Source organism: Mus caroli, chromosome 16 (assembly GCF_900094665.2).
Source record: "Mus caroli chromosome 16, CAROLI_EIJ_v1.1, whole genome shotgun sequence".
NCBI lineage: Eukaryota > Metazoa > Chordata > Mammalia > Rodentia > Muridae > Mus > Mus caroli.
In genome coordinates, this window is record NC_034585.1 from 32,023,598 (window position 1) to 32,051,401 (window position 27,804).

The 27,804-nt window shown below is 44.2% G+C and overlaps 1 protein-coding gene, 1 long non-coding RNA gene and 1 pseudogene across 5 annotated transcripts in view; 1 reads left to right on the forward strand and 2 right to left on the reverse strand.

Annotated features, from left to right (window-relative positions):
* Window positions 1–5,796, forward strand: part of Mylk (myosin light chain kinase) — a 253,275-nt gene extending 247,479 nt beyond the window's left edge. For 3 of the 4 annotated variants that reach the window (XM_029470833.1, XM_029470834.1, XM_029470835.1), the window contains exons 31-32: window positions 159–290; window positions 3,574–3,893. In XM_029470833.1, the coding sequence (XP_029326693.1) occupies window positions 159–290; window positions 3,574–3,827 (386 nt within the window). In that variant the 3' untranslated portion in view covers window positions 3,828–3,893. Of the gene's footprint in view, window positions 1–158; window positions 291–3,573 lie in introns of all 4 variants that reach the window. The other variant, XM_029470832.1, reaches the window with a different exon arrangement.
* Window positions 2,598–9,357, reverse strand: LOC110311175. The gene is made up of 5 exons (XR_002379927.1): window positions 9,226–9,357; window positions 8,549–8,712; window positions 7,863–8,213; window positions 4,154–4,189; window positions 2,598–3,761 (listed from the first exon to the last, which is right to left on the reverse strand). It is a non-coding gene; the product is annotated as an uncharacterized LOC110311175 (long non-coding RNA).
* A 13,802-nt stretch (window positions 9,358–23,159) lies between these two features.
* LOC110311953 lies at window positions 23,160–23,955 on the reverse strand (annotated as a pseudogene).
* Window positions 23,956–27,804: the final 3,849 nt, after the last annotated feature.

Here is a 27,804-nt window from a genome sequence, read left to right on the forward strand (position 1 = left end):
AGGCAGGGAGGGACAGAAGGAAGGAAGGAAGGAAGGAAGGAAGGAAGGAAGGAAGGAAGGAAGGAAGGAAGGAAGGAAGGAAGGAAGGAAGGAACCTTTTAAACCCAGGGAGAGAGCAAGAAATGAAGAAACAACCTGGTCCCCTCTTGGTCTTCTAGACGATGTCTCCCAAGCTTTCCTCGAGGCTGTTGCTGAGGAAAAGCCCCATGCGAAGCCTTATTTCTCTAAGACCATCCGTGATCTGGAGGTCGTGGAGGGAAGCGCTGCTAGATTTGACTGCAAGATTGAAGGTAAGCTCTGGGCAGGTCTTCCCTTACTCCACATGGGAGTGGCTGCACATGGAAGCCTGGCTAAGAGGTCAAGCCTGTACTGCCTGAAGTGAGAGGAATAGCCAAACCCAGAGGGACACTGGTCCCCTTTACCTTTGATCCTAAAGGGCCAGTTTCTGTTCTCCCTACCTCCCGAGGCTAGTGCTGGTCAGTGACTTCTGCACAGGCCCAGTTGATACTTCATCTATTCATGTTAGCCTCTAGATCTCCATTAACAATGGACTCCCATGGAGCTCCCTAGCAATGGGACACATGTAATGGACTTTGCAAGCCACTGAGAACCCATACAGGCTGCCCATAAGAGGCTCTGGAAGGACGGTTGGCACAAAAGTCTTGTGACTGGAGCCAGCCAGCTCAAGAGGTTGTCAGCAGGCTGTGTGACCTTGGGTGGTGACCTAACGCTGCAGAGTGAAGGCCTCTCATTTGTTAAATGATGTCCAACATCTGGAGTGGCCCCAGGAGACCTGTGAAGTCACCTGTGTGATATGTGTGAAAGTAGAAACCTGATAACTCCTTAAAGAGGTTTTAGAGTGAAGACAAAGAAGGTAGGTTGTAAGGGTGAGGGAGAGCATGCGCAGGAGTGTACAGTGAGGCGAGCTGGGACACCCCACCCCACCCCCACCCCACCCCCACATACAGGGCCAAGCTCCCAGTCTGGGCTCTGCTCCTTCTGTAATCTCTTGTGTAGTGTCTCTGCTCCAAGGGGCGATGCAGTCACATAGTAGTGAGTGAGCAGAAAACAGAGACCTTGGGGGATCTTAGCATGGGACCCACGAAATGAGCAGAGCCGGGGACAGAAAGCCTTCTGTTCCAACGATTACAATATTCTAACAAGATAAGCACAGGATGGGAGAGGCCTCTCAAGCACAGCTTCAAGGCTGTGCTTACTTGAGCAAAACCAACAGAGCAAAGGGTTATTTCCCGTGGGACTCTGACCAAGTACAGCATTAAGCAGCCTCCCCAAAGTCACACAGCCCAGCATGGCAGCCAGAGTGAGCTGTCTGGTAGTTCTGTGACACTCCCCAGCACCAGGACTTTCAGGACCTTTTGAGTAAAGTAACTTCTAGAATTAGGAAGGGAAGGAAAGAACAATCTTTCTTCGCCTTTTTCTTTCTTTCTTTCTTTCTTTCTTTCTTTCTTTCTTTCTTTCTTTCTTTCTTTCTTTCTTTCTTTCTTTCTTAAGTGGATGGCTTTATAACAAAGAAACCGAGAGCAGCCCATCAGGAAAAGGTCTATCAAAGTGAGGGTGTGGCCCAGCAGGACATAGAGCTGTTGCCTGTGAGGCCCTGAGTCCAATCCCCTAGACCACACAAATCTCTATACACACAGACACTGCCTAGCGTGAGGGTTTTTGGGTTTGGGTTTTGTTTTGTTTGTTTGTTTGTTTGTTTGTTTGTTTGTTTGTTTTTGAGAAAGGTCTTGTTGACCTGCTTTGATCAGGCCTAGAGGTAGGAGAGCGATTAGGAATGGTGTGAGAACATTTAAGAGGGCAGCTTAAGGTGAGAGCATAAGAGGCAGCGCTCAAGCACAGCCTAGGAATGGGGATGGCAAAGCGGCAGAGGAACCCTCCGAGCAGAGGGGACATTGGACTTTTACAAGTTTTGTGGGGCTGGTGGGAAGTTCTGCACCCTGTCTGGTCTTGTCTGCGTGACTTCCATGCCTGAAGCCATTTACATAGGATCATCAGTTTCTCCTGCAGCTTCAAGGAGGAAGGGCTGCAAGGCCAAAGCACAGCACAACTTAACTTGGAGTGTGTGTGTGTGTGTGTGTGTAGCTGTGTGTGTGTGTGTGTGTGTGTGTATCTCTGTGTGTGTAGCTGTGTGTGTGTGTAGCTGTGTGTGTGTAGCTGTGTGTGTGTAGCTGTGTGTATAGCTCTGTGTGTGTGTATCTCTGTGTGTGTAGCTGTGTGTGTAGCTGTGTGTGTATGTGTGTGTATGTAGCTGTGTGTATAGCTGTGTGTGTGTATCTCTGTGTGTGTAGCTGTGTGTGTGTGTGTGTGTGTGTGTATCTCTGTTGGTGTAGCTGTGTGTGTGTGCATGAACATGTACTTGTCACTCAGACTGTCACTGCTCTCACTGGATCTCCTGAGGTTTTCGTCCTTTGAAATTTTGAATGTAGCATGACAGCGTGGTTATCATCTGTTGTGCTTTTTCTCTTTGAAATTATCTCCTTGGTATTTGCATAACTTCTGACTATAGCCCTGATGCAAAACCAAAGCATATGGATGCTGTTCTGATAAAAACAAAATTACACTTGAAAAGAATGTGAGAATTCTTGAGCTTTGTGTATAATTTTATATGCCAGGGGCTACAGTTTTGGGTTGTTTTTTTTTCCTCATCTAAAAATACCTCTACAAAATTTAGGAACAAGTCAGTTGTAATACATTACATATTTAAAGATACACATAAGCAAAACTGGTGGTGGATGTGCACACACACAATCCTAAAATATATAATACACATGTATTTATGTGCTTTTACTCCATATGTTTTTAACACCGATATATATAGAGACATGGCTAGACATAAGGGCAGCCAATGGGATCCATCCCTAGAGACAGACAAGCAGATTACCTGTTTAAGAATCAAACTAAGATAGGTTTTCACTCTCTCTTAGCAATATTGCCTACCAGGTCCTCTGACATTTTATACAGCCATTACCCGGTGTATGGAGTTAATATTTGCATACTATAAACTAATCTATTTTAGGTTTGCAAATGAACTCTTTTAACAAATTCATATCATACAACTATCACAACCTAATTTTAGAATTTGTGCAACTCTTAAAAAAGATCCCTTGTACCTGTTAAGCTTGGATGTGTTTAATTTCAAAATATTTCACTTTCATCAAGAAGATGTCTAGCCTTGGTTGTACAGTTAGAACCTGGACAATATTTCTGCAGTGCTCTACGTCATCTGACAGTGTGGCATTGTAAGAGTCATGAACAATTCATTGTGCATACCTGTAATCTCAGCACTCAAAAAGGCTGAGGCAGAGGGGTTGAAAGTTGGAAACTAACCTGGGCTTCATACCAAGACCCCATCTCAAACAAAAACAGACTTAGAATATTCTATTTGAGGTTTCTGAAACGAGTCTTAGCAACATATGTCCATAAATATGGAGATGCACCCTAGGAGCCAACCTCGTGTTTTAATCAACAGGGGTACCTTTAGAGCCTCTTGATTGAGTTCATAAGGATATTGGATGACCGGTTCTGTGCTGTGTGTCTCTCCCTGTGCTGCAGGATACCCAGACCCTGAGGTGGTCTGGTTCAAGGATGACCAATCAATCAGGGAGTCCCGCCACTTCCAAATAGACTACGACGAAGACGGCAACTGCTCGCTCATCATCAGCGACGTCTGTGGGGATGATGACGCCAAGTACACCTGCAAGGCTGTCAACAGCCTCGGAGAAGCCACCTGCACTGCCGAGCTCATCGTGGAGACCATGGAGGAAGGGGAAGGGGAGGAGGGGGGCGAGGAGGAGGAGGAGGAGTGAAGCCAAGCCAAACAGAAGCAGTTCCTAAGTCATTTTAAAAGGACCAATTCCTTAAAGCTCAAAAAACAAAAAACAAAAAAACAAAAAAAAACAAAAAAACCCAAGCTAGAAAGGGCACCTGGTGTGGTAGATGATCTAGTTAGGCTATTTGGAGGCTGATTCGTCAGGGACGGCGGCTGATGCCTGGGAGATATACTGATGGGCATTACTTTGAATTAGATAGCACCTTAAACACTAGTGCAGCTAGATTCCATTTGGGAGAGATCACCAGCAACTTGTCTAACTGATTTGATTTTAGAGAGAAAATAGCTAAAAGAAATACTCACTTAGAAAAGGTCAAACATTTCCCAGTTTAATGCATCCTGAAAAATAAAGTTGTCATCAGCCCCTTCCGCCCCCCCCCCCCCCCCCCCCCCCCCCCCCCCCAAGCCTCCTGCTGTAGCTCAACCCAGATCCCCTGGAGATAGAATGTCCAGCCCCCTCCCACCCAATCCAGAGAACCCGCCTTGTCCCATCCTGCGGTGTCTCATCCTGGAAGCGGTTGAGCCAAGCTGACTCAGGAGACACGTTGTCTTCCAACTCTACACTTTCAAGCTCTGCGTTGCTCTCCCCGCTCCAACTGCTGGGTTTCCTGGCTCTAATCCTGGCCTGAGTTACAGCAAGGAGGACATTTATCATGTTTCTTCCATCCTGAAACCAGGTTCCCTGGCTTGTGGATGACTCTGGCTGCCTTGGGGAGGAGGGTGCGGGAAGGGGGGTGTCTCCTCTCCTCTAAAATCCTTAGGAAACTAAACTTACTCCTCTGTGCAGGAGTCTGGCTGCTCCAGACATATGCATGAGAATTCATGAAGGAGAAAAAAATCCATGCTAATGAGCTTCCCCCCCCCCCTTCTACCAGGATTCCTATTTGTGCTGTTAACCAACTGTCAGCCTGCATGTGCGGTAGAGTCTTGCACCCAGGTAAAAAGCCCAGTTTGCTGAAGTGCTGGCTTTAGTTATTTATTGGGCACTATGAAACTGATGTCAGCGGGCGAGCAACTGTAGGACTCCGGGTGCTTTGGAATCTCCTTCTAGGCAGTCTGAGTTCAATCCATCTTCATTGGCAACACTCTTCAAAGAGCTTGTCCTGCCTTCTGGGGTCCCCCTTGATCTTTCTTCCTGAATGTGCATCACGCTTTGTAGCCCCCCCTCCAACCTAGACCTGCTCAGTACACTCAGACTTGCATCTTTAGCAGTTTGTTTGTTTGTTTTAAAAAAAAAAAAAAACTTTCTTTCACTTCATTGGCACTTAATTGTTTTTCCTTATAAAACTTTTTGGAGGTCAATTGTTTTTCCTTATAAAACTTTTTGGAGGTCATCAACAAAGACCATAAACTGATATCCTAGTGTGCTTCCTCTGTGTGTGCGTGTGCGTGTGTGTGTGTCTAACATTTCAAATACTTTTTTTTTCTTTTCCACTGTTTGTAAAGTGCAACAAATTAATGTCTTAAAGGTTGTTTTAATCGTTCCTTACAACCCGACCTTAAGCTACTTCTGTGCAGTCCCACACGGTGCCGACATTAGAGAGCTGACATTGCTTTGTCTTCTCAGCCTCCATCCTTCCTTAGCTGTTTGCTGCTGCATTGCCAGTTCTTCCCCTGTTTTGCTTCTCTTAAGCAGTTTCAATATCTTTCATTATAGTCACAATATTGCCACGGTTTATTATAATAAAGGGGTTTTAATTTGATTTAGAGCATTCAAAGTGTTTTTCATCACTTTGTGTTTATACTATAATCCTTGAGTGTATGTTGTGTGTATGTGTGCATGGGTGGTTATGCGTGTGTTCATAGGGTAATGCCTTCTTGGGACTGTGTTACTCTTCTCTCAGTTTATTATGCCATTCAAATGGTGGACGAGAACGCTATGACTGTAGTTAGCTCACAATTTTTAAATAAAGGATACCACAGTGCATGGTGTTTGTTCAATCTTTGTAGACGTCTCTCTCTCTTTTTTTCATTACTAATTGCAAAGTCTATGGATCCCTCTTGGTAATTACAGCCAGATTTTGTGCTGCATAATTATGAAGAATTGGCTTCTGGAGCTGGGGAGACATCTCAGCTGGTAAAGTGCTTGCAGCACAAGCACAAGGAACTGAATTTCGATCTTCAGCATCGATGTCAAAGACAGGCTCAGCAGTGTCACCCGGCATTGTGAAGGCAGAGATGGGAAGATTGCTGGTTAGCCAGCCTAAGTAATCAGCGAGCTCCAGGTTCAATAAGAAACTATCTTTTATGATTGATAGATTAGATAGATAGATAGATAGATAGATAGATAGATAGATAGATAGATAGATAGATAGAGCGAGCCAGGCAGTGGTGGTGCATGCCTTTAATCCCAATACTCGGGAGGCAGAGGCAGGCAGATTTCTTTTTTCTTTTTTGGATTTTTTCGAGACACGGTTTCTCTGTATAGCTGTGGCTGTCCTGGAACTCACTTTGTAGACCAGGCTGGCCTTGAATTCAGAAATCTGCCTGCCTCTGCCTCCCGAGTGCTGGGATTAAAGGTGTGCGCCACCACGCCCGGCTGGCAGGTGGATTTCTGAGTTTGAGGCCAGCCTGGTCTACAGAGTGAGTTCCAGGACATCCAGGGCTATACAGAGAAACCCTGTCTGGAAAAACAAAACAAAACAAAAAAAGATAGACAGACAAACAGGGACAAACAGACAGAGTGGAGAGCAATTGAATAGACAACAGACATCAACATCTAACTGACACATAAACATGCAAACACACACACACACACACACTCAAGAATTGGCTTATAGAGTTGTGCTTGACCTAGGGCCAAAATTAATTAAGATGGCTCTTGTTTATACCGGTGGCCTGTTTTATACAGTTAGTTCAAAGTCTCAAGTATCAGTTTAGTGTGCTACATTAGGAAGGATTTTGTATAGTTTCTATATAACTTTTGCTTGTTTGAGATTTTCACAGTAGGTCTTACCTGCATTCCGAGTTCTTTCACATTGCAGAATAGTCTTCATATTAGAGGTTATATAACCCTGTGAGTTTCTATTAGAGACCTCTGATAAGTTTTTACAAGACACCATTTGTCTCTATTAAACTAAGTTTTCCTCTTTCATGGGCCATAACTAAAGAAGGGGTTCACAAATGCAGTCATCTTGCTCAGTCACATTGCTGTCCGTTAGGCACACATCATGATCTCCAGTTAGGAGTTAAGTTGCTATAGGGCAGTGGTTTTTAACCTTCCTAATGCTATAAACCTTTAATACAGTCGCTCATGTGGTGACCCCCAACATAAAATCCCGACCCATGGAGCCGGGCGGTGGTGGTGCACGCCTTTAATCTCAGCACTTGGGAGGCAGAGGCAGGTGGATTTCTGAGTTCAAGGCCAGCCTGGTCTACAGAGTGAGTTCCAGGACATCCAGGGCTATACAGAGAAACCCTGTCTCAAAAACCAAAAAATAAAAAATCCAGACCCATGGGTTGAGAAACACTGGGCTAGGGCTTCTCTATAGTCTTGATTCTGGAGTGTGTTAGCAAAAAGATAGTCTCAAATTAAGTTCATCAGACATTTATTATCAAATAATCATACTGTCAGCCAGATATGGTACATGAGTTTGAGGGCAGTCATCCCAGCCAGCCCTGTCTCATAAACAAACTCTAGAAAGTATCTTGTATGTTCACTAAAGGCAAATCCTTTAAAGGATTTAGCCTCTCAGTCAGTCAAGTGGAACAATTCTCCTCATGGACTAGTCCCATGTTCTATTCCTAAAAGGTGCTGAACAGGTCAGCTTAGGAACTTTGGGAGGGTCATGAAACACTTGGGAAGGGAGAGGCTAATTAGCATTTCTCAGACAACAGCGCAGAACCGACCTGTGGGTGGGGACACATTCCACAGGATAGACAGTTGCCCACCTTCAGACAAGGGAAGTCCTTGTCACCTCATTCCCTAAAGACCAATCAGTTTAAAGAGTTCATTGTTCCTCCAATCATATTGTGCCTAGTTGCTGCCCCTGGAAACCATATAAAATCTCACCAAATGATTGCTGGGGGTCGCCGCCTCTCCTTCGGGTCTCCCCAGTGCACTGGAATAATAAATTCCTCTTGCTTTTTGCATCGATCCCAGTTCCACGTGGTTCACTCTGGGGGTCCCCAGTAAGCTAAGGCTCCCTGGAATCTTACAGCGCTACTTGCTATAATTGGTAGCTTGTACCTCAGTTTCACTATCTAGTAAATTGACATAATAACTCCTCATTCTTAGGTTGATATCAAGAGTAACCGAGTTCAGGCATAGTCAGTCCCTGGGTCTGTGAAAGCCCCTACCTGGCACACAGGTACTGAGTTTATGCCAGAAACTCTCTCCACCCCTAGGGAACTGATTGTATACCTGCGGAAACAAAATGAATATTTGAAAAAGTTATTAGCTACAAAAAAAAAAACCAGAAAGATTATATATATTCTGCTCCAAGGAAGGCTCTTTTGACCTTAAAATTTTTTTTTTTTTTTTGGTTTTTTTTTTTTTTTTTTTTTTTTTTTTTTTTTTTTTTGGTTTTTTTGAGACAGGGTTTCTCTGTGTAGCTCTGGCTGTCCTGGCACTCACTTTGTAGACCAGGCTGGCCTCGAACTCAGAAATCCGCCTGCCTCTGCCTCCCGAGTGCTGGGATTAAAGGCGTGCGCCACCACGCCCGGCTAAAATTCTTAAAGAAGAATCATTGACATTACCTTTTGGGCTGGCTGGTTTTATGACACAAGCTAGAGTCATCAGAGAGGAGGGAGCCTCTGTTGAGGGAAATTCCATACAATCCTACTGTAGGCAAGCCTAGAGAGCATTTTCCTAATTAGTGACTGACCGAAGAACAGCCCAGCCCATTGTGAGTGGTGCACCCCTGGGTCTTGCGCATGCCGGACTGGCTAGCAAGAACGACGCTGCAACAGGATCCTTCTGCACTTGTTTATTGGGAGAGCTTGATTGCAGAGGCAAAGAGACCCCGAGCCCAGAACTGGTGCTGCTTATATAGGCCTAGGAGAGGCGTGTCTCACACCCGGATTGGTTATGCATTATACCTCATTTGCATGTTCCTCATCTGATTGGTTACTCTCTCTCAGTATCTCACAGAACCTCATTAACATACCTCATTTGCATGTCTCACATCTGATTGGTTATTCTCTCTGTACCTTACAGAACCTCATTATCATACCTCATTTGCATGTCTCACATCTGATTGGTTAACTCTCTTAGTACTTTGCAGAGCCTCATTAACATGCCCGGACCAGGCAGTGTTTTGGTGAAAAAACTTTACTGCATAAGTACGCATTGGTTGTTTGCCCAAACTTATGCTATGCATAGAGGCCAGCAGTAGCCTGCGCCACCCTGCAATGGCACATGTGACTTCCCACACCTGGGCAGGTGGTTCTGAGTTCTAAGAGAAAGCAGACTAACCTAGCCAGTGAGCAGCACTCCTCCATGGCTTCTGATCCTGTCTCAAGGTTGTTGCCCTGCTTGGATTCCTGCCCTCACTGCTTTCAATGGTGAACTGTTACATGGAATTGTAAGCTAAATAAAACTTTCCTTCCCCAAATTGCTTTTGGTTATGATGTTTCACCAGAGCAATAGTAACCCTAACTAAGACACCTGTGCAGCTGTATAAAAAAATAACCGACGGGGGTAATGTTGCTACAACTACCCTATTAAAGAAAAGTTTAACTTCCAGTCTCAAAGCACTGCTTCTCACCACTGAAGGATGAGAGCTCAGCTGACCTTCTTAGGCTTCCTTCCAATCAGTAGTTTTCTCAGCTTGACTTTAGTCATAGTTAACCTTTATCCCCCCAAATTCCCTGTTTTAGTTGCTTATTTACAAAAGTAAATCCACATTCATTTGCTTCTGTCTGCATTTTAACCACAGAGCAAATAGGTTGCTATGCAGAGGGAAAGGCTAAATACATACCATTGTTGTCTAGAAAGCTCAAAACAGAGACTTCTATTTTGGGGGGCACTGGAAGATGAAAAGTGTCAGAAATAGGAAGTCACCAGAGTAAGGAGAAAGCCAGACATGAGCTGCTAAATATAAGCAATTATTCTATACTTCTCAGAACCTCCATAGAGCAGATCATAAATGGACACAATTTTTTTAAAGCTGTAATCCCTTGGGATGAAATCTATCAGAAGTCTGGAAGGTGAGAGTAACTTTCAGCAGAGAAAAAAGCCATGCTAACAAAAAAAAGCAAGTTCATCAAACATTTGCACCCATTCTCAACTCTCCCAAGCCAGGGAAGTATTTGTCACAAAGGGCTAAGAGGCTGGTGTGGACATGAGAGGGAAACTCCAGGGAATGGAAGATCAAACAGAGGACTTCAAAGCCAAAGCCAAAATTCCAATGAGAAGATCAAAGCAGAGGAAGGGGTTTCTGAGAGTTAGGCCAGCCATGCTGGAGAGCCCAGTGAGACAACTCAAACACTCCAGGAGCATCCATGTGGAAGACAGAGAAGATCTTTGCCCTGGGGAGATGACAGTTGCTTGGTGATGGCATTTTTTTTAAAGATCTAATTTTTATTTATATGAGTACACTGTAGCTGTCTTCAGACACACCAGAAGAGTATATTGAATCCCATTACAGATGGTTGTGAGCCACCATGTGGCTGCTGGGAAATGAACTCAGGATCTTTGCAAGAGCAGTCAGTGCTCTTAACCACTAAGCCATCTCTCCAGCCCTGGTGATGGAATTTTTAAGACATGGTGACTTCCGTAACTTGGTTGTTCCAGGGCCCGCATCATTAGGTGTCCGTGACAACAGATGACTGTCCTACTCATTTTTGTTTTGTTTTGTTTTTTGTTTGTTTGTTTGTTTGTTTGTTTTTCAAGACAGGGTCTCTCTGTGTAGCCCTGGCTGTCCTGGAACTCACTCTGTAGACCAGGCTGGCCTTGAACTCAGAAATCTGCCTGCCTCTGCCTCCCAAGAGCTGGGATTAAAGGCATGGGCCACCATGCCCAGCTCTGTCCTACTCATTTACCTAGAGCAGAGGCTGTTGACCTCCAACTACCCTAACTTGCTGTCTTAACCACAATCTTCATTATCCCTGGAAAGTGAGTGGATGAATGAACACACATCTGTTCTCGGTGAGTTCCATGTACACCAAGAGTCAATAGGTTTGTCATAGACTTCTTAATGCCATTTATACAGGACATTGTAGTTACATAATTTAATTATTACATAAAGCCACAACTGTAGTGCAGAGGAGAGCGGCTGTTTCTATGGGAGCTAAACCAAGAGTACTACTCATGCCTAGCACAGGAGCATCCAGGGCAAGGGCACAAAAGGCCACAGGAGCGAAGAAGAAGGCAGTGATGGTTGTTTAATGAAAATAAGAGGTTATTGGTTTGGACTAAGTTCCAGCACTGGTCCCACAGGCCAAGCTGGAGTCATTCACCCTAACATCTTAGTCAACTATACTTTAACAAATCAATTTAACTGAGAAATCGAACTGAGGATATAGCCCCAGGGCAGAACACTTACCTAACTGGCAAGGTTTGAGTTCAAACACCAGCACAGTTAATTAATTGATTAATTAAAATGGACCTACAGGAAGCTGGTATTAAACAATCCATTATTTTTTATTGCTTATTCTTCCTCTTCCTGATTTTTTTTAAAGTAACTTTTTGCTTTTGTTCTTAACTTTCTTCAGCCTTTTTACATCTATAAGATCAGTCACCTCTGCCCAGCATTGCTCAACTCTGGACTTAAAGGTAAAGCCAGTGGAGATGCATATATAACATTGTATATGTATTAATTCATGTATATGTGTCTGTACACATGTGTGGAGACCAGAGCTGAAATCATGTGTCTCCTCCAAATTGCTCTTCACCTTGTTTTTCAAGCAGAAGGGGGTCACAGAATCTAGTGTTCTCTGATTGGCCAGACTTGTTGGCCAGCAAGCTCCTGACCTCCTCCTGTCTCCACCTCCCCAGAACTAGGACTATAACTGCCCATTACCACATCTTGCTTTTTATGTGGGCGGTGGGAATCCAAACTCAGGTCCTCTTGACTATAGAACAAGCATTTTCTGACTGAGCCATCTCTCTAGCTCCCTAAGTTGTAGTGTTCAATTGTTAACAAAATTGCAGAATAGGCAAGCTGGAAATTAATATAAAATGTCTACTCTGTTGTTGTCTATAGAGGGGGAAAAAACACTTCAGAAAGAAAAGTGATTGCGAACACAGAATTACAAGAACAGTGAAACCGGATACCTCTATCTCTTGCTAACAGGGCACACAGCTGTCCCTTTCCTAACTGTGGCAGAAAAGAAGATGTAGAAGGGCTGTGGCCTGGCCGACAAGAGGCTTGCTGAAGGGACAAAGGGACCATAGAGAAATCATGGGATCTGGGGGAAAGGTGGCATACTGAACCTTGAACTCTAGCCCCCTCCCACTAGGTGCCTGCCAAGACTCTGACTGCCGGGCAGGACTTGGATACAAAATGAGAACATGGGGCCCTTGGTTTTTGTTTGTTTTGTTTTAGAATCTCAAGAAAGAGGGAAGAGGAGATAGCGCAGTCAGGAAAAGGCTTGCTTTACAAGCATGAGAAGTTAAGTTCAATTCCAGAACCCACATCTAAAAAGTCAAGTGTAGAACCCAGGAGAATTGTCATCAGCTCAGCTGTGGCCCTGTATGCAACCATCCCACGTAGCCAAGCAAGACAAGCCCATTACTGCACAGGAGCAAGACTACTGCTTGTTATGCACTGCAATGTTTCTACTGTTGCAAACAGATTTCCACTCTTAAGAAAAAAAAGCATACTAGTTGAATTGGGTAAAAACTTGTAATATTTTTCTATCATTTCCCCTCAGTACATAACTATTAAACCAGTATATTTTCGTATTAGAGTCTGGTAGTATGCTTGATTTTTAAGATTACTATTGGGGCCAGGCGTGGTGGCGCACGCCTTTAATCCCAGCACTCAGGAGGCAGAGGCAGGCAGATTTCTGAGTTCGAGGCCAACCTGGTCTACAAAGTGAGTTCCAGGACAGCCAGGGCTATACAGAGAAACCCTGTCCCGAAAAACAAAAAACAAAAACAACAAAAGATTACTATTGGGGTTGCTAACTTTCATTTTACATTTTATCTTTTAGAATAAATCATTAAATGAATTCTAGCTGGAGATTATTAGAATAGGATTTCCAACATCTCCTGAAATGACCCTAAGCATACTTCTACCGTTTTCTACTATGTATTCATAAAATGTAGCAATGGCTGCATGATGATTACAAAATCAAACTAACAAGCAACTTTGAAAAAATGTTGTTGATGCTCTATAGCTGCAGTTCTCAGCCTGTGGGTCACAACACCTTTCACAGGGATCCAATGACCCTTTTACAGGGATTGCCTAAGACCATCAGAAGACACAGATATTCACATTAAGATTAATAACAGTAGCAAAGCTATATGTTATAAAATAGCAACAAAAATAATTTTATGGTTGGGAGTCACCACAATGTGAGGAGCTATATTAAAGGGTGGAAGTGTTAGGAAGGTTGAGAACCACTGCTCTATGCCTAACAGTATCAAACAGACATCTCATTAGTATGGAGATTTCCTTCTACCTTTGATGAATGGTAAAATTATCAGTATTCCAAAGCTACTGTGCTGCAAAATATGGTTCCTCCTGGATACAGTCTAAGACAGCAAACATAAATACTCCTTCCTTCCTGGAGACTTACACATCTTCCAAGAAAAAAAAAAAGTTAAGAGAAGGAAAAAAAAGGTAATCCCCTCTCTTATCTTTAGCTAGAAGCATGGACAAAAGCTATATTTAAAATGTGTCGTTTCTCTCCTGTAACACACCCTACTTGTGTGTGTATGTGTGGGAGTTGGGAGACTTTTCTGTGCTGCTGCTAAATATTCGTTTTAAAAACAACTTAAGGGCCGGGCGTGGTAGCGCACGCCTTTAATCCCAGCACTCGGGAGACAGAGGCAGGTGGATTTCTGAGTTCGAGGCCAGCCTGGTCTACAAAGTGAGTGCCAGGACAGCCAGGGCTACACAGAGAAACCCTGTCTCGAAACCCCCCCCCCCCAAAAAAAAAAGAAAAAGAAAAAAAAATGAGTTAAGGGAGGAGTTTCTTGGTTTATGGTTACAGAGAGACACAGTCTATCAGGACTGGGAAGACATGGCAGCAGGCAGAGAAGGCATGGAAGTAGGACTGAAGGCCGGCCATACCATGTCCACACTCAGGAAGCAGAGAGTAAACAGGAAGTGGAGTTGAGGTATAAAACCTCAAGGCCGACTTCCAGTCACTCACTTCCTCCAGCAAAGCTCTACCTCCTCAAGAGCCCATAACTTTCCCAAACAGCTGGGAACTGAGTGTTCAAACACTCGAGTCAATGGGAAATATTTCATAGTTAAATCAACACAGTGTGCAGGTGACATCTGTCCAACCTATGTAGCACCCTGTGTAGATGGGACTTGAGAACCAACACAAGGCACTGCTTAGTTCCTGTTTTGTCTACAATAGTCTGTTGTTGTTCCTGACTCTTCTGCCTCTGCCCATACCATAATCTGACAAAATGCTGTTTTCATGTTAGGACATATGCCAGCTGGTCTTGGTGTGTCTTAGACTATTTTCTGTTGCTATAACAGAATAGCTCATTGGGTAATTTGTATAAAAGAAAGGAGTTTATTTGGTTTATGGTTCTGAATACCTTCTTGGAGGAAGAAGAAGGACAAGTAGTCACAATGTGGAAGAAAGCTGGGATTTCTTTGAAACCCCCTGCTCTTTGAAAGTGAACCCAGTTCTGCTGGAAAGTCAATAACCTCTCTTAAAGACCCACTACCAACACCGCTACTGGGACAATAAAATAGCTATGTGAGTTTCAGTGTGTGGGGGGGGGAGGGGGAGAGGGGAGCAAATCAGATTCAAATGTGACAAAGGACTAGCTCACTGGAGGTGTCGGGTGAAATTTGGAGTCAGCCCTGTGACCATTCCCCCTTCTTTCTAAGGTCTCAGAGAAGCTCGATCTGTAACTAAATGAGAATCTAAATGTTAGCTATCTTCATGGTTGACCAGGCAGCCCAAAACAGGTCATTGTAGCCCCTCTCCTGCTGATCTGATAGAAGGGATGCTGAGATCCGTACAAACCTAGCTCCCTGGATGGAAGATAGCTGCCTATCCCGAAGCACAGAATTGCTCTCCCTCCCTAGCCTCAGTCACAGGCAAAGAAAACTAGACAGGTGCTCTGCAGAGCAGAGAGGGCAGCCCAGCTCCATTTCACTTCGGTGGCTGCACAATCTCATCTTCGGTGAACTGCAAGGTTCACTGAGTCTCACAGGTCTTAAGTAACTATATGACTCAGTTCCCTTTCCCGTGGATAGGCAGGAGCCAGATATGCTTAATTTGGATCTTCCCTATGATGCTCATTTTGTATCAGGGCCAGGTTACCACACTTCCTAGTTGGAGCAAGTGCCAATAAGGAGCCTCCAGTGTAACTGGAGAGCCCCTTTCACAGCTCCTTCATCTGTAGCATTTGAACACGAGTTCTTCTAGCCAGCTGATAATACTTAAGACCTTGACATTGGAGTAACACAGAGACCCAAACGACAGTATAGAACCTTTCCACGGATGGCAGAGGAAGCAGTAATGTCCAGTGGTGGCTGTGCCAATGACAGAAATTTGGATACTAATCACACTCTTCCTGTGTATTGATTTGGTCTCTATTCCTGGCTGCTTCATTTCCCATGGTTCCTGTCCACGTCCGAACTTCATTCTTCAGCTTTTCCATCCGTTTTATGAGCTAGCCAGTGTCCTATCAATAAAGTCCTTTCTCTCTAACTAAGCAGAGTAAGCCTCCATTGTTTAGAAATCTAACTAGCACATTACATCTTTCGTGCAGAAACTTTCCTTTGTGGAGGCAAAGATGACAAATAGAGTTCCCTGCCTTGTCTTCTGTCTTACCACCTCTGCGTCAGGAGAATGACGGCCATGTGATTCCTCCGAAGCACAGGGTGGGTTGGAGAAGGCTACATATGGTGTGATTTCAAGTACATCACACTCGGGAGAAACTAACATAGCTGTGGTTTAACTGTCTTCTTCAAAGCTCAGATTGAAAGGGAATTGTCACTGTGCAGTGCTAAGACTTGAGACTGGGAACTGGAGATAGTTCTTCAGCCAGGCAGTGGTGATGCATATCTTTAATCCCAGCACTCAGGAGGCAGAGGCAGGCAGATCTCTTTGAGTTCCAGAGCAGCCTGGTCTACAGAGCAAGTTCCCAGACAGCCAGGGCTATACCGTGAAACCCTGTCTCAAACAAAACAAAGACTGCGTACTCCTTTTGCAGAAGACTGAAGTTCAGTTCCCAGCACCTCCATATGCTGGCAGTTCGTATTGCCTAGTTCAAGCTCTAGTGAACCTGATGACTCTGGCATCCACAGAACTTGCACTCTCCTGCCCACTCCCCATACACTAATATTTATTTTAAAAGAGGCAAGGCCAGAAACCATGTGGATGTACATGATCCACTCCTGCACTGATTGTAAAGGGCAAGTGTGCCAGGCTCACCAGCCCGAGTCGAACAGTCTCTGATGGGGGAGTGAGGATTAATGATAAGAAAGGCAGAAAAAGATGCAAAGTCAAGATTTAGAATTGAGAGGGCTGCAGGTCAGCCTCGAGTTTATTTTTCTTAGCCTTTTTATACTTCACCATACTGTGGGAAGAAAAGCCACAAGCTAACAGAAAAAAATTGATGAAATATACACATAAGACATCTGTTCTCACCCAGACGCCTCCCCATGCCGTCCACCAAGGTCAGTAGAACCTTCAGCTCCCTTGCCTTGAGCCTCAGGTGCACCTCCTCTTATCGTTCCATGCCTCAGCAGGGCAGGGCAGGAAGTCTGCAGGCAGACCCTGACCTGCCTAGACTCTGCCTGGCAGGCGGACTTTCTTTTATTTTCCTCTCTGCTTCAGAGAAACCGGCAAACGGCTCCCAACAGGCAAGGGAACTACTTTTGCAATGGCATTGATGGCTGCAGACACACAATTCAAAAAAGAGGGACATGAAAGGCTTTGGTAATAACCCCTTTCCCCATCATGTCCCCCCAAAAGTAACAGCAGTACAGATTGGAGTGAGGCCGGCATGAGCCATGGAATGCTAGCATTCTTAAAGGCTTCAACAGGTAAGAAATGAAATCTCTCCTGGAACCTCCAGGAGGAACTATCCTCGCTGACACTTTAGTTCTGTTCCATATTAGTAACTTTATACTTCTGACCTCCAGAACTTTAAGGGAACAAGTCATGCTGTTTGACCCACTAAATGTGTAATAATGTCACAAAGGCAATAGAAAGTAGTATGTGTTGTACATTTTCCTTTTGGAAATGAAATACCTCCAACCTATAACTATTTACAAAACTATGGCTATTTGGTATCATGTCTTAATTCAAATTTAAATTCTCCAGCCTAGTACTCCAAACTCCACAGTTTACTTGTTGGCTATTTAGGACATTTAAGCAGCAGAGATAGGCTTCTCTGCTATGGACTCCTTTTGTAAACTTTTTAAACTTTGTGAACTTTGGAAACTTTGTACACTCTCAAGGCAGGAAAGTGGCCAGTGCTGCCTGAGCACCTCCACCTGGGGAGCTCCGGTAGCCAGGCCTCCCCTAGACTTCTATAACTGTCATAGGGCATTTCCAGACTTGGTAACTGTCACAAAGGTCATCTCCAGCACCCTTAATACAACTCTCTCCAAATTATGCTAATTATAGGTGAAAAGTATGAACAGGAAATTCCACCGATCCTTGATCTCCCTCAAACTCAGGACTTGAAGTCCCACCCATTGTCACCCTGGAAATCTCCCTAGAGGAGCCCAGCCCCCAAGAAACCCTATATAAAGGCTGTGTCTGCTCAGTTCCCTGCTATCTACTCACAGGAACAGAGGCAGCCATTCCTGGATTTATCCTTTCACATCCTGAATCCTCCCCATAAATCTGTTTTATGAGATTTGCTTTGTGGTGTGACTCCTTCATCAGAAGAAACCAAGAAGACATGAAGAAGGGAAGAGGTGGTGCGGGGCTGAGGCTCCTGAGCGTCTCAGTTCAGCTGGGGAATACCCTTTCCTGGGAGCTGTAACACTTCTGCTGAGGAGGCTTCCTCTCAGAGCTGTGTGGCTCCTGGGCTCCCAGATCTTGAGATGCCCTTCCACTGAGACACTGTCCCACCTCAGAGCCGTGTGGTTCCTGGGCTTCTGAGTCCCAGAACACCTTCCCACATGAGTGGAAAGACCAGCATTTCACCTCACCCTGGTTAGCTTTCTGTAGACACACCACTTGTCCCTTAGCTCTTCTCACTGCCTTTATAACACTCCTTCACCCTCTATATCACTGTGTTCAATACCTTGTCTGTAAGCTTTTCATGACTTAGCTTCCTTCACAGTGATAACTAATTTGTAGTCCTCAAAATATTTACATCGATTTCCCAAGTGTGCTTGTATTTAGTAGTTCTTTCACTTAGGGCTACACATGGAGCTTCCAGATGTAATGATCCCCCTGTGGAATCTCTCTATGTTATGTTGGCCCAGTCTTCCTTGCTATCTCCCATTCCTCTTTTTAAAGAAGGAACATTTTACTATATAAATTTTATACTGAAAATATGTAACTTTTAAATCTCAGTTTATAAGGATTACAGTCAAGAGTTTGCTTTGAGTCTCAGAAGAGACTTTGGAATTTTGAAGTTAAGACTTTGGGGGAGTCTGGCTGTCCTGGAACTCACTCTGTAGACCAGGATGGTCTTGAACTCACAAAGATCTGCCTTCCTCTGTCTCCCGAGTGCTAGAATTAAAGGCATGGGCCACCGCTGCCCAGGAAGTTTTGGAAATTGTGGATGGGCCTGGTGTTGTTTATATTTTGATGCTAATTCGGCACTCCTGGGAGAGGTAGTGACGAGGAGTGAGTCATGTACCCAGGTGACTTCTTGTGAACCAATCCCCTAATCAATAAAGGAGCCAATCACTGGGCGAGTAGGTGGGACTTCCCAGTTGGATGGAGGAAGAGGAGGAGGAGAGAGTTAGGGGCTTTTGGAATGGGGATAATAGCAAGATATAGCTGCAAGAGTTTCCCTGTATCATGGCAGATCTGTCAGGATTTGCCACTGGAGGAATCAGATTTAACACGGCTTGCAAGATAAGGTTTTAGTTGTTGTGCCTGAGATTGAGTTACCGTTGTTTCTGAGCTAAGTTTGTGTGGTGTTTTTCTTCTCCCAGCGATTCAACTGGGTTCCAGGGAGAAAGGTACAGCGGCAAAGCGTGGGTTCGCCTGATGTTCATCACAAAGGCCATGGGGGCTTTGAAGCATGGGGCTGGCATGGTAACGACCCAGCAGTGGGAACTTAGTGGTGGAGAGATTTTGAGTTCTGAGTCATAGTCTCCACAAAATAATAACAGGTCAGCCATTGACTGCCAGTGCATGGTCAGCCAGCCCCATGGGGCAGAAAGTTGCTGGTGCCTGGTGGTAGTGTGGGAACTTGCCTGGTCTTTTTAAATATTTTCCGCAGCAGGTGCCTAACCAACGAGTGAACAAGAATCCCCTAGAAATGTAAGATTATTAGCCTGAGAGTTAGAGTTTTATTTTATTTATTTGTTTAAGATTTATTTATTTATTATATGTAAGTACACTGTAGCTGTCCTCAGATACTCCAGAAAAGGGCATCAGATTTCCTTACAGATGTTTGTGAGCCACCATGTGGTTGCTGGGATTTGAACTTGGGAAGAGCAGTCGGCACTCTAAACCACTGAGCCATCTCACCAGCCCTATTTTATTTTATTAAGTGAGCACTGAGTCAAGTGTACTCAAGCACTGGGAGTTGAAACAAAGAAAGCAGCTCTGAGGTCCCCTGCTGTGGGGAGTTGCGGGCTGCTCAGAGTCAGGAGAGAGAAAAAGAATGAAGTTGCCTACTTTTTAGGGCAGAGGAATTGAACTTTGAATTTAAAATTGGAATTATTTGCTTTTAGGATAGATTTATGATCTGTCCAAATCACGTGAGGAATTTCACGTGCGGTTCAGAACTAGGATAGGGAAAATTAGTCACTGACTCCAGAGTAGAGAGGTGGTGATAATAATTGCCTGCTATGTACAGGTATTAAATAATATTGTCTGTGACTCCAGGTAGAGAGACCGACAGATAGATATTATACAAATATTAATAAAATATGTCTGTGGCTCCAGGCAGAGAGTCAAACAGATAAATGGCATAACAAGGTGGCTGCTCTAGGCAGAGCCAAACAGTAAGATGGTATGAAGATTGCTTTATATACCTCACAGGAGACTCAAATTCTGTCTAACATGGGCTCCACGGGAATCTTGGGGTTTTTTATCCTGCTTGGCAAAATAGACAAGGCCTAAAAATAGGCACATACAGTATTGTAGTTTACTTAATTTATTTTGGATTGTTTTAACTTTCAAAATGGGTGTGATTTTGAGTTTTGTGGTTTTATTATTCATCTGGAAGAGAGGGCAGGATACAAACTGTCCTGGTTGCTATTTTGGGAAAATGGTTTTGTCTTTGCGTGTTTAGAAAGGTGACTAGGGTCTTTACACCTTCCAGAGTTATATGGATCAGATACGATGAAGGGAGACCCCCAAAGGACCAGATTCCAGAGAATCAAACAAAAAGTATATCTTGGTGATACTAAAATTTTGTCTTGAGATTTGTATATTACAGAATATACAGCCTTGGTGAATCTCCCCGCCAGACAAGCTGAACTGTTTGAACTCCTGATGTTCTGGACTTTCAAAACGGATCCAGTCAAGACACAGACATCAGAGACTAATCAATCCTATTTTCCCTATCCTTCTCTTTTTTAAAAAAAATTAATTTTTTAAAACTTATTCACTTTACACCCCACTCACGGTCGGTCACCCTCTCCCACAATCTTTCCTTCATCCCCTCTCCCCTTCTCCTCTGAGTGGATTCCTACCTGCCCCTGTCACTTCAAGGCTCTCTCGAGCTAGGTGCTTCTTCTCCCACTAGGGACAGACAAGGCAGTCCAGCTAATAGAACATATCCCATGTACAGGCAACAACTTTTGGGTTAGCCCCTGTTCTAATTGTTCGGGACCCACATGAAGACCAAACTGTGCCTAGGTTCAGCCTGTGTATATTCTTCGGTTGGTGATTCAGACTCTGAGAGCTTCAAGGGTTCAGGCTAGTTGATTCTATTGGTCTTCCTGTGGAGTTCCTATCCCCTTTGGGCCTGCAATCCTTCCTCCTATTCTCCCATAAGTATCTCCAAGCTCCATCTACTGTTTGGCTGTGGGTATCTATATCTGTCTGAGTCAGCTGCTGGGTGAAGCCTCTCAGAAGATAACTTGCTCCTGCCTGCAAGCATAACAGAGTATCATTAATAGTGTTAGAGATTGGTGCTTGCTCATGTGATGGGTCTCAAGTTGGACCGGTTATTGGTTGACCATTCCCTTAGTCTCTGCTCTATCTCCTGTGTCTGCACTTCTTGTAGACAGAATAAATTTTGTGTTGAAAATGTTGTGGGTGGGTTGGTGTCTCTATAACTCCACTGGATTCCTTTCTCACTATAGGAGGTAGCCTTTTCAGGCTCCATATCCCCAGTGTAGTGAGTCACAGCTAAGATCACCCCCATTGATTCTTGGGCGCCTCCCTTATCCTAGGTCTCTGGCTTGTCCTGGAGATGCCCCCCAACTTTTAGAACTCATAAAGTTGGATTAAATATGTTTTGATTACTTGTTCCTGCCCTAGGCTTAATATTTTGGGGGGTTGTAGAGCCTACAGGAGGTGTGGTGGAGAAACTGTGCCCTCCCCCTAGCCTTGAGCGGGCTGAATTAGACCTTGTCTGCCACAGTCAGCTAGCCTACCTAGGGTGAAGTCTTCTGACCTAGGTAAAGTCTATTGTCCTGCCTTCTGCAGCTTCCTGCAAGAAGCTACTACCTGCTGAGCAGCTGAGCTTATTTTCCTGACAGGATCCTGACTAAGTTACAAAATCATAGTGGGGGATGGGTTTCCCACCCTTTTAAAAATCAGACCGTAGAATTCAAGTTGAGCCTTGATCAGAGAACTTTGTCTTGGCTCATTATTTCTCTCACCATCCTTCCCATCCATCCCCAGCTTTCCTTTCAGGAACCCAGGAACCTGTGGCCACTGGTGGCTACAAGAAACTAAAGATTTCTAGGAGTGGGTTTTTGAAGGTTATGACCTTGCCTTTAGTTCCAGTCACACACTGCTTCCTGGCTCCCTGTAAGATGAGAAGTTTTCACTGTATACTCCCACTATCATGAATCCTGCCATACAGTCTCCACCATTGTGGACTAAAGCTTTCTGAAACTGGAAGCCAAAGTAAATCTTCCTCATAGAGGTTTATTAAGTGTTTTGACACAGCAACATAAAGATAACTAAAACAACCATGTCTGCTTGCTTTTTTTTTTCTATTAATAGTGGTTATCACAACACCCAGGACTGCATTGCTTTTAGTACTCCAAGCAAAAGGACAAACACTATCTAAGCATCTATAAGTCAGTTTCATACTAGGACCCTGATTAGGTCTGCTGTCATCAGAGTTTGTAAGCCTTTTTTTTTTAATTTCAATACATATTTTATTAATATATTTACACAATATATTAAATATATGTATCTCCAGCCACAGGAGAGATGGCTCAGCAGTTAAGAGTGTGAACTGTTCTTCCAGAGGACTGACTGGAGTTTGGTTTCTAACACCCAAATCAGGTGGCTGACAACCTCTTGTAGCTCTAGCTCCAAGGAGCCCACTCCCATTTACAGTTGCCCTGGTCATCTATACATTCGGCCCATACACAGATACCCAAGTAATTTGTGTGTGCATGAGTGTGCCAGCAAATGTGTGTGGCTGCCAGGGGAGGCCAGAAGTCCACAGTGCAACTGCTAAGTCACCTCTCAGTCCCTACTTATGAGACTTTAACATCTGATAATCCTGGCATAGCTTCAGAACCAAAACATTCGCTTCAAAGCACAGGGTTGGGAGTGTGGACCAGTGGTTGAATATTCAGCTTGTGTGAAGTCTTGATTTGATTTGATTTCCAGCACCACAAAAAAAAAAAAAAAAAAAAAAAAAAAAAAAAAGTAGATAGGTACAAAACAGAAATGGGAAGCTCAGGTTGTCTCCACAGATGTAACAGTAAAGTCCACTGGTTTATAAAACTCAGCCCTCAGCTGTTCTTGTTTCTGTCACTCAGTGGAGCTTCATGACACCCTGGAAGCAGTGGGAGGACAGCTCAGCAGTGCCTGTGTCTGGAGAGGCTGTAGCAGCGGGGAGAGTGATTCCAGGACCCTAAAAGTATCTGGCCTTGAGGCACAACAGGTTCCACCCAAGGGACTGACTGTCCAGCCAGTGGTCACAGGCAGTCACAGGGCCCGGTGACCTGTCTCGAGCAGCATGCTCTCCAGCTGCAGCTTGCTGTTGCTCTCTGTGTAGGGCTGGTGCAGCCACATGGGCAGGTAGGTCAGGCTGAGGTTGTGGTCTGCAGTATGGGCCAGCTCTGCACCAATGGTGTGCTTCANAAGGAGCTCCTTCTTGTATGCTTCAGAGAGCCGGTGGGAGACCTCATAAAAGAAGGCTGTGGGCCACGTGTGAAATAGAGGGGGCCGGCTGCTTTCTTCCCTGTAGTGGTAATTTTCTAGTTCACAAATTCCCTTGGTGCTTGAAGATAGCTTTTCCATTTTCATTTGTATTTTAGTTTGATTGTGTATGTGTGGGTGCCTGTGCAGGCCAGAACTGGGTGCTGGATCCCCTGGAGCAAACCATCCAAGATGGCCTGCAGCTCCTCATACAGTGCTTCGAGTCCCTTATTGTAGTCCAGATTTGTCTTTTCTTCCTCTTCCATGGAAGCTGGGTTGATGCTCTCTAACTCAACCTTCTCTTTACTCAGCAAGCTGACTTTCAGGTTGACAATACTACTCGCCGTGGTGAAGCCCTTGTCACTGAGGCTGTCCCATTTCAGGATTAAGTTATGCGAGTCAGCAGCGTTGTCCTTAAGTTTCCTTGCACTGACTGAGAAGACAGGTTTTCTTGGTGTTGCGATCCCAAGAGTCTTTGCTTCCATGAGTCTTTGCGGCCTACAGGTAGATTCCCCGAGTTTGTAAGCCTTTAAGTAATCACTTTGATTAGTAAAACCAAGATCAAACCAGACTATATCATCTTGACAGGTTGGTGTGTTGTGTTGGGCAACAAAAGAGAAACACAGAAGCAACGGACATGAGTTTCCACCAACAAAATGCACCACTGTTTTTGTCTTCTAAGACTTGTAAGTGTGAAATGACTGTGGTATGCATGATGAGACATATGTGGACACCATGGCTGGGAGATAATTCATTCCAGAAAGTCATGGAAAGTTCCCTTGATCATGTTACTGAAGAGTTCAGATCAGAATGAAGACAGGGAGAGAAGTCATCTTGGTAAAAAGGAGGCTTTCTTACCAGAAGAACCAAGATAAACATGCTCCAGCTAGGCTGAGCAGGGTGTTAAGTGAGACTTTAGAAGGCACTTAACAACAACTGCTTTTGCTCTAGCCCCTCACATGGGGCCACAAGGTAACTAAAAGCGTGATAAAACCCTAGCAAGTCACCTTCATTTCTATCTGTCTCCTTTGCTTTGGGTCAGTTACCTGCTTCGTTTTGCTCATAGGCACATTATTCAAAGAGTGTCTCCTTAAAACATGGTGTGGGGCAGGGCAGTGGTGGCACGCACATTTAATCCCAGCACTTGGGAGGCAGAGGCAGGCAGATTTCTGAGATCGAGGCCAGCCTGGTCTACACAGTGAGTTCCAGGACAGCCAAGACTACACAGAGAAACCCTGCTCAAAAAACCAACAAAACAAAACAAAAACAAAAATATATGATGTGGTGGTTTGAATAAAAATGCCACCCATAGGCTCATATACTTTAATGCTTAGCAACCAGGGAGTGGCACTTTGTGGCCTTGTTGGAGGAAGTGTGTTGCTGGGGAATGGGCTTTGTAGTTTCATGAAAAGTCCAGTGTCTCTGTCTCTGTCTCTCTGTCTGTCTCTGTCTCTGTCTCTGTCTCTGTCTCTCTCTCTCTCTCTCTCTCTCTCTCTCTCTCTCTNTCTCTGTCTCTCTCTCTCTCTCTCTCTCTCTCTCTCTCTCTCTCTCACACACACACACACACACACACACACACTTGGTCTGGCAATCAGGATGTAGAACTGGGCTACTACTCCAATGCCATGTAAGCAAGTCCCCAATTAGTGCTTTCTTTCCTTAGAGTTGCCTCGGTCATTGTGTCTATTCACAACAATATAAGAGTGACAAAGACACATGGTAATAATACTTAACCTATCTCATAACCCTTTAAAGCTAAAGACGCAAGAATGGTAACTGAGCTATCTTACTGTCAGTGTTTTACAGTGTCATGTTCCAGAAACTCCCAAGGGCCAGAAAGTCTCCAGTCATTGTCCTGTACTCACCTTGGATCCAGGACAGCAAAGCCTTCATACAGATCATCCACCTTTGGCCAAGACTGCTTAACCATGAGTACTTCTTGCCCCATGTTCCAATTCTTCTCTGATTTATATAATAAGGCTTGTGTCAGTGCTCTGAAAATCAACTTGGAGTCATTATACCTACTAATCTGTATTTCCCAATGTAATCACATTGATTAAATCTCTCTTCTATGCTTTTCATAATTACTTATCTCTTTAAATCATAAATTGTGTGTGTGTACTGGAATGGGTGTTTGTGCATGGCATGTTGGCACTTGGACCCAGGGCTTACTTATTACCTAAAGCTCCAGTAGTAAAACTGAAGAGGCAGGTAGAAAAAAACTGTTCAAACTGGGTGGTATGCCACACACCTTTAATCCCAGCACTGGGAGGCAGAGGCAGGTAGCTCTCTGAGTTTGAGACCAGCCAGGTCTACAGATTGAATTCCAGGACAATCAGAGCTTCATAGTAAGACCCTGTCTTAAAAAACAAAACAAAACAACAAAAAACAGACTGTTATTGCAGGTCACATTTAATGGTGTACATTGTATCTTTTTTTTTTTTTAATTTATTCTTCTCTCATATGTTACATCCCACCAGCAGTTTCCCTACCTCTTCTCTTCCCAGTCACCCACCCCCAAACCTTCCCTCTCTCCCAGATCCACTCCTCCTCTATTTCCTTTCAGAAAAGGGCAAGCCTCCTTGGTTTGATATCAACCAAACATAGCATATCAAGTTGCAATAAGACTAGGTATATCCCCTCTTATCAAGGCTGGATGAGGCAACCCAGGAGGAGGAAAGGGTCCAGAAGCTGACAAAAGAGTCAGAGACAGCCCTTGCTCACACTATGAGACTCACAAGAACTCTAAGCATATAACATACAAGCAGAGGACCTAGGTCAGGCCCATACAGGCTCCTTGATTGTTGGTTCAGTCTCTTGGAGACCCTAGGAGCCCTGATTAATTTATTCTGTGGATTTTCTTATGATGGTCTTGACCCTTCTGGCTCCTGCAATCTTTTCCTCCCCCTCTTCCACAGGATTCCCTGGGCTGTGTCTAATGTTTGACGGTGAGTCTCTGCATCTGCTCCTATCAGATGCTGGATGGGGTTTCTTTGGTGACAATTTTGGTAGGCTCTGGCCTACAAGTATAGTAAAGTCTCAGTAAGGATTATTTCACTGATCTTTGTTTTTTTCTGGTTGTGTTTGGTTCTATCCTAGGTGTCTGTCTGGGCTATCCAGCTCTGGTTCCTGGCCTTCAGGAAGTGTCAGGTCCATTGGGCTCCCTTTCCTGTCATGGCTCTTAAGCTAGACCAGTCATTGATTGGCCACTCCCACAAATTCTGAGCCACCTTTACCCCAGCACCCTTTCAGAAAGGAGAAATTGTAGGTTGAAGGTTTTGTGGCTAGGTTAGTGACCCAATACCTTTTCTGGAAGTCTTGCCTGGTTACATCAGATGGCTGGTACAGGCTCCATATTCCCCATCAGTATGATTCTTGGGAGTATCCATTGCATGGAGTTTCTACCTTGCTCCTGAAATGCCTCCCAATTCCTGTAGTCTCTCCCAGGACTCTCTTTCTCTACTCACCCCTCATCTGACCCATCCTGTTTCCATCCCCACTTGTTCCTAGTCAACAAAATCTATTCTATCTCCCCTTCCCAGTGATATTTACATGTAATTAAAAAGATCACCTTTGCAGAGCTGATGGGTATAAATAACTACAAAAATATATTCTGAGCTTTAAGTTGATTTCCACCTTTATGCCTTTGTGACTCTTACTTTCCTACTGTATTATACTGAAAAGAGAGTCAGTTAAATGAATGAGAGTTTTAAAGTGAATGATTGTTTTGAAAAATAGTTCACTCCTTTATGAGAGGTGCTGGAGGGGTCATTGCATTTTTGGATATTAGTTTTTGGGGTTTTTTGGCTTGGTTTTTATTTTATTTAAGATTTATTTATTGTATGAGTTTTTCACCTGCATGTATGTATATGTACCATGTGTGTGCTTGGTGCTTTTTGAGGTCAGATGATGGAGTAAGGGATGACTGTGGACTACTATGTATATGTTGAAAACTAAACCTGTACCTTCCTCCTTCACATGTTCTTTTAAAAGTCTTTTAAAAGTCAGGGAAAAGGCAGCAGGATGTCTTTACAGTCTTTGAGAGCAGGTAAGGATGAGAATTCAGCAATTTCTCTGCTCCTACCTCTCAGTGTCTGGGGGGACATCACGACTTTCAATACTAGCATCCTGGTGCTCTCAAATCTCTAGCCTGCAGGTCTTCCTGAACCTCAGAGTCTAAATCTAATTGTCTCTTTCCACTTAGATTTCTAAAAAGGATTTCAAGCTAAACACAAAAGTCCTGACTTCTGCCTTCAAACTTACTTCTTTTTTTTTTTTTGGTTTTTTTTTTTTTTTCGAGACAGGGTTTCTCTGTATAGCTCTGGCTGTCCTGGAACTCACTTTGTAGACCAGGCTGGCCTCGAACTCAGAAATCCACCTGCCTCTGC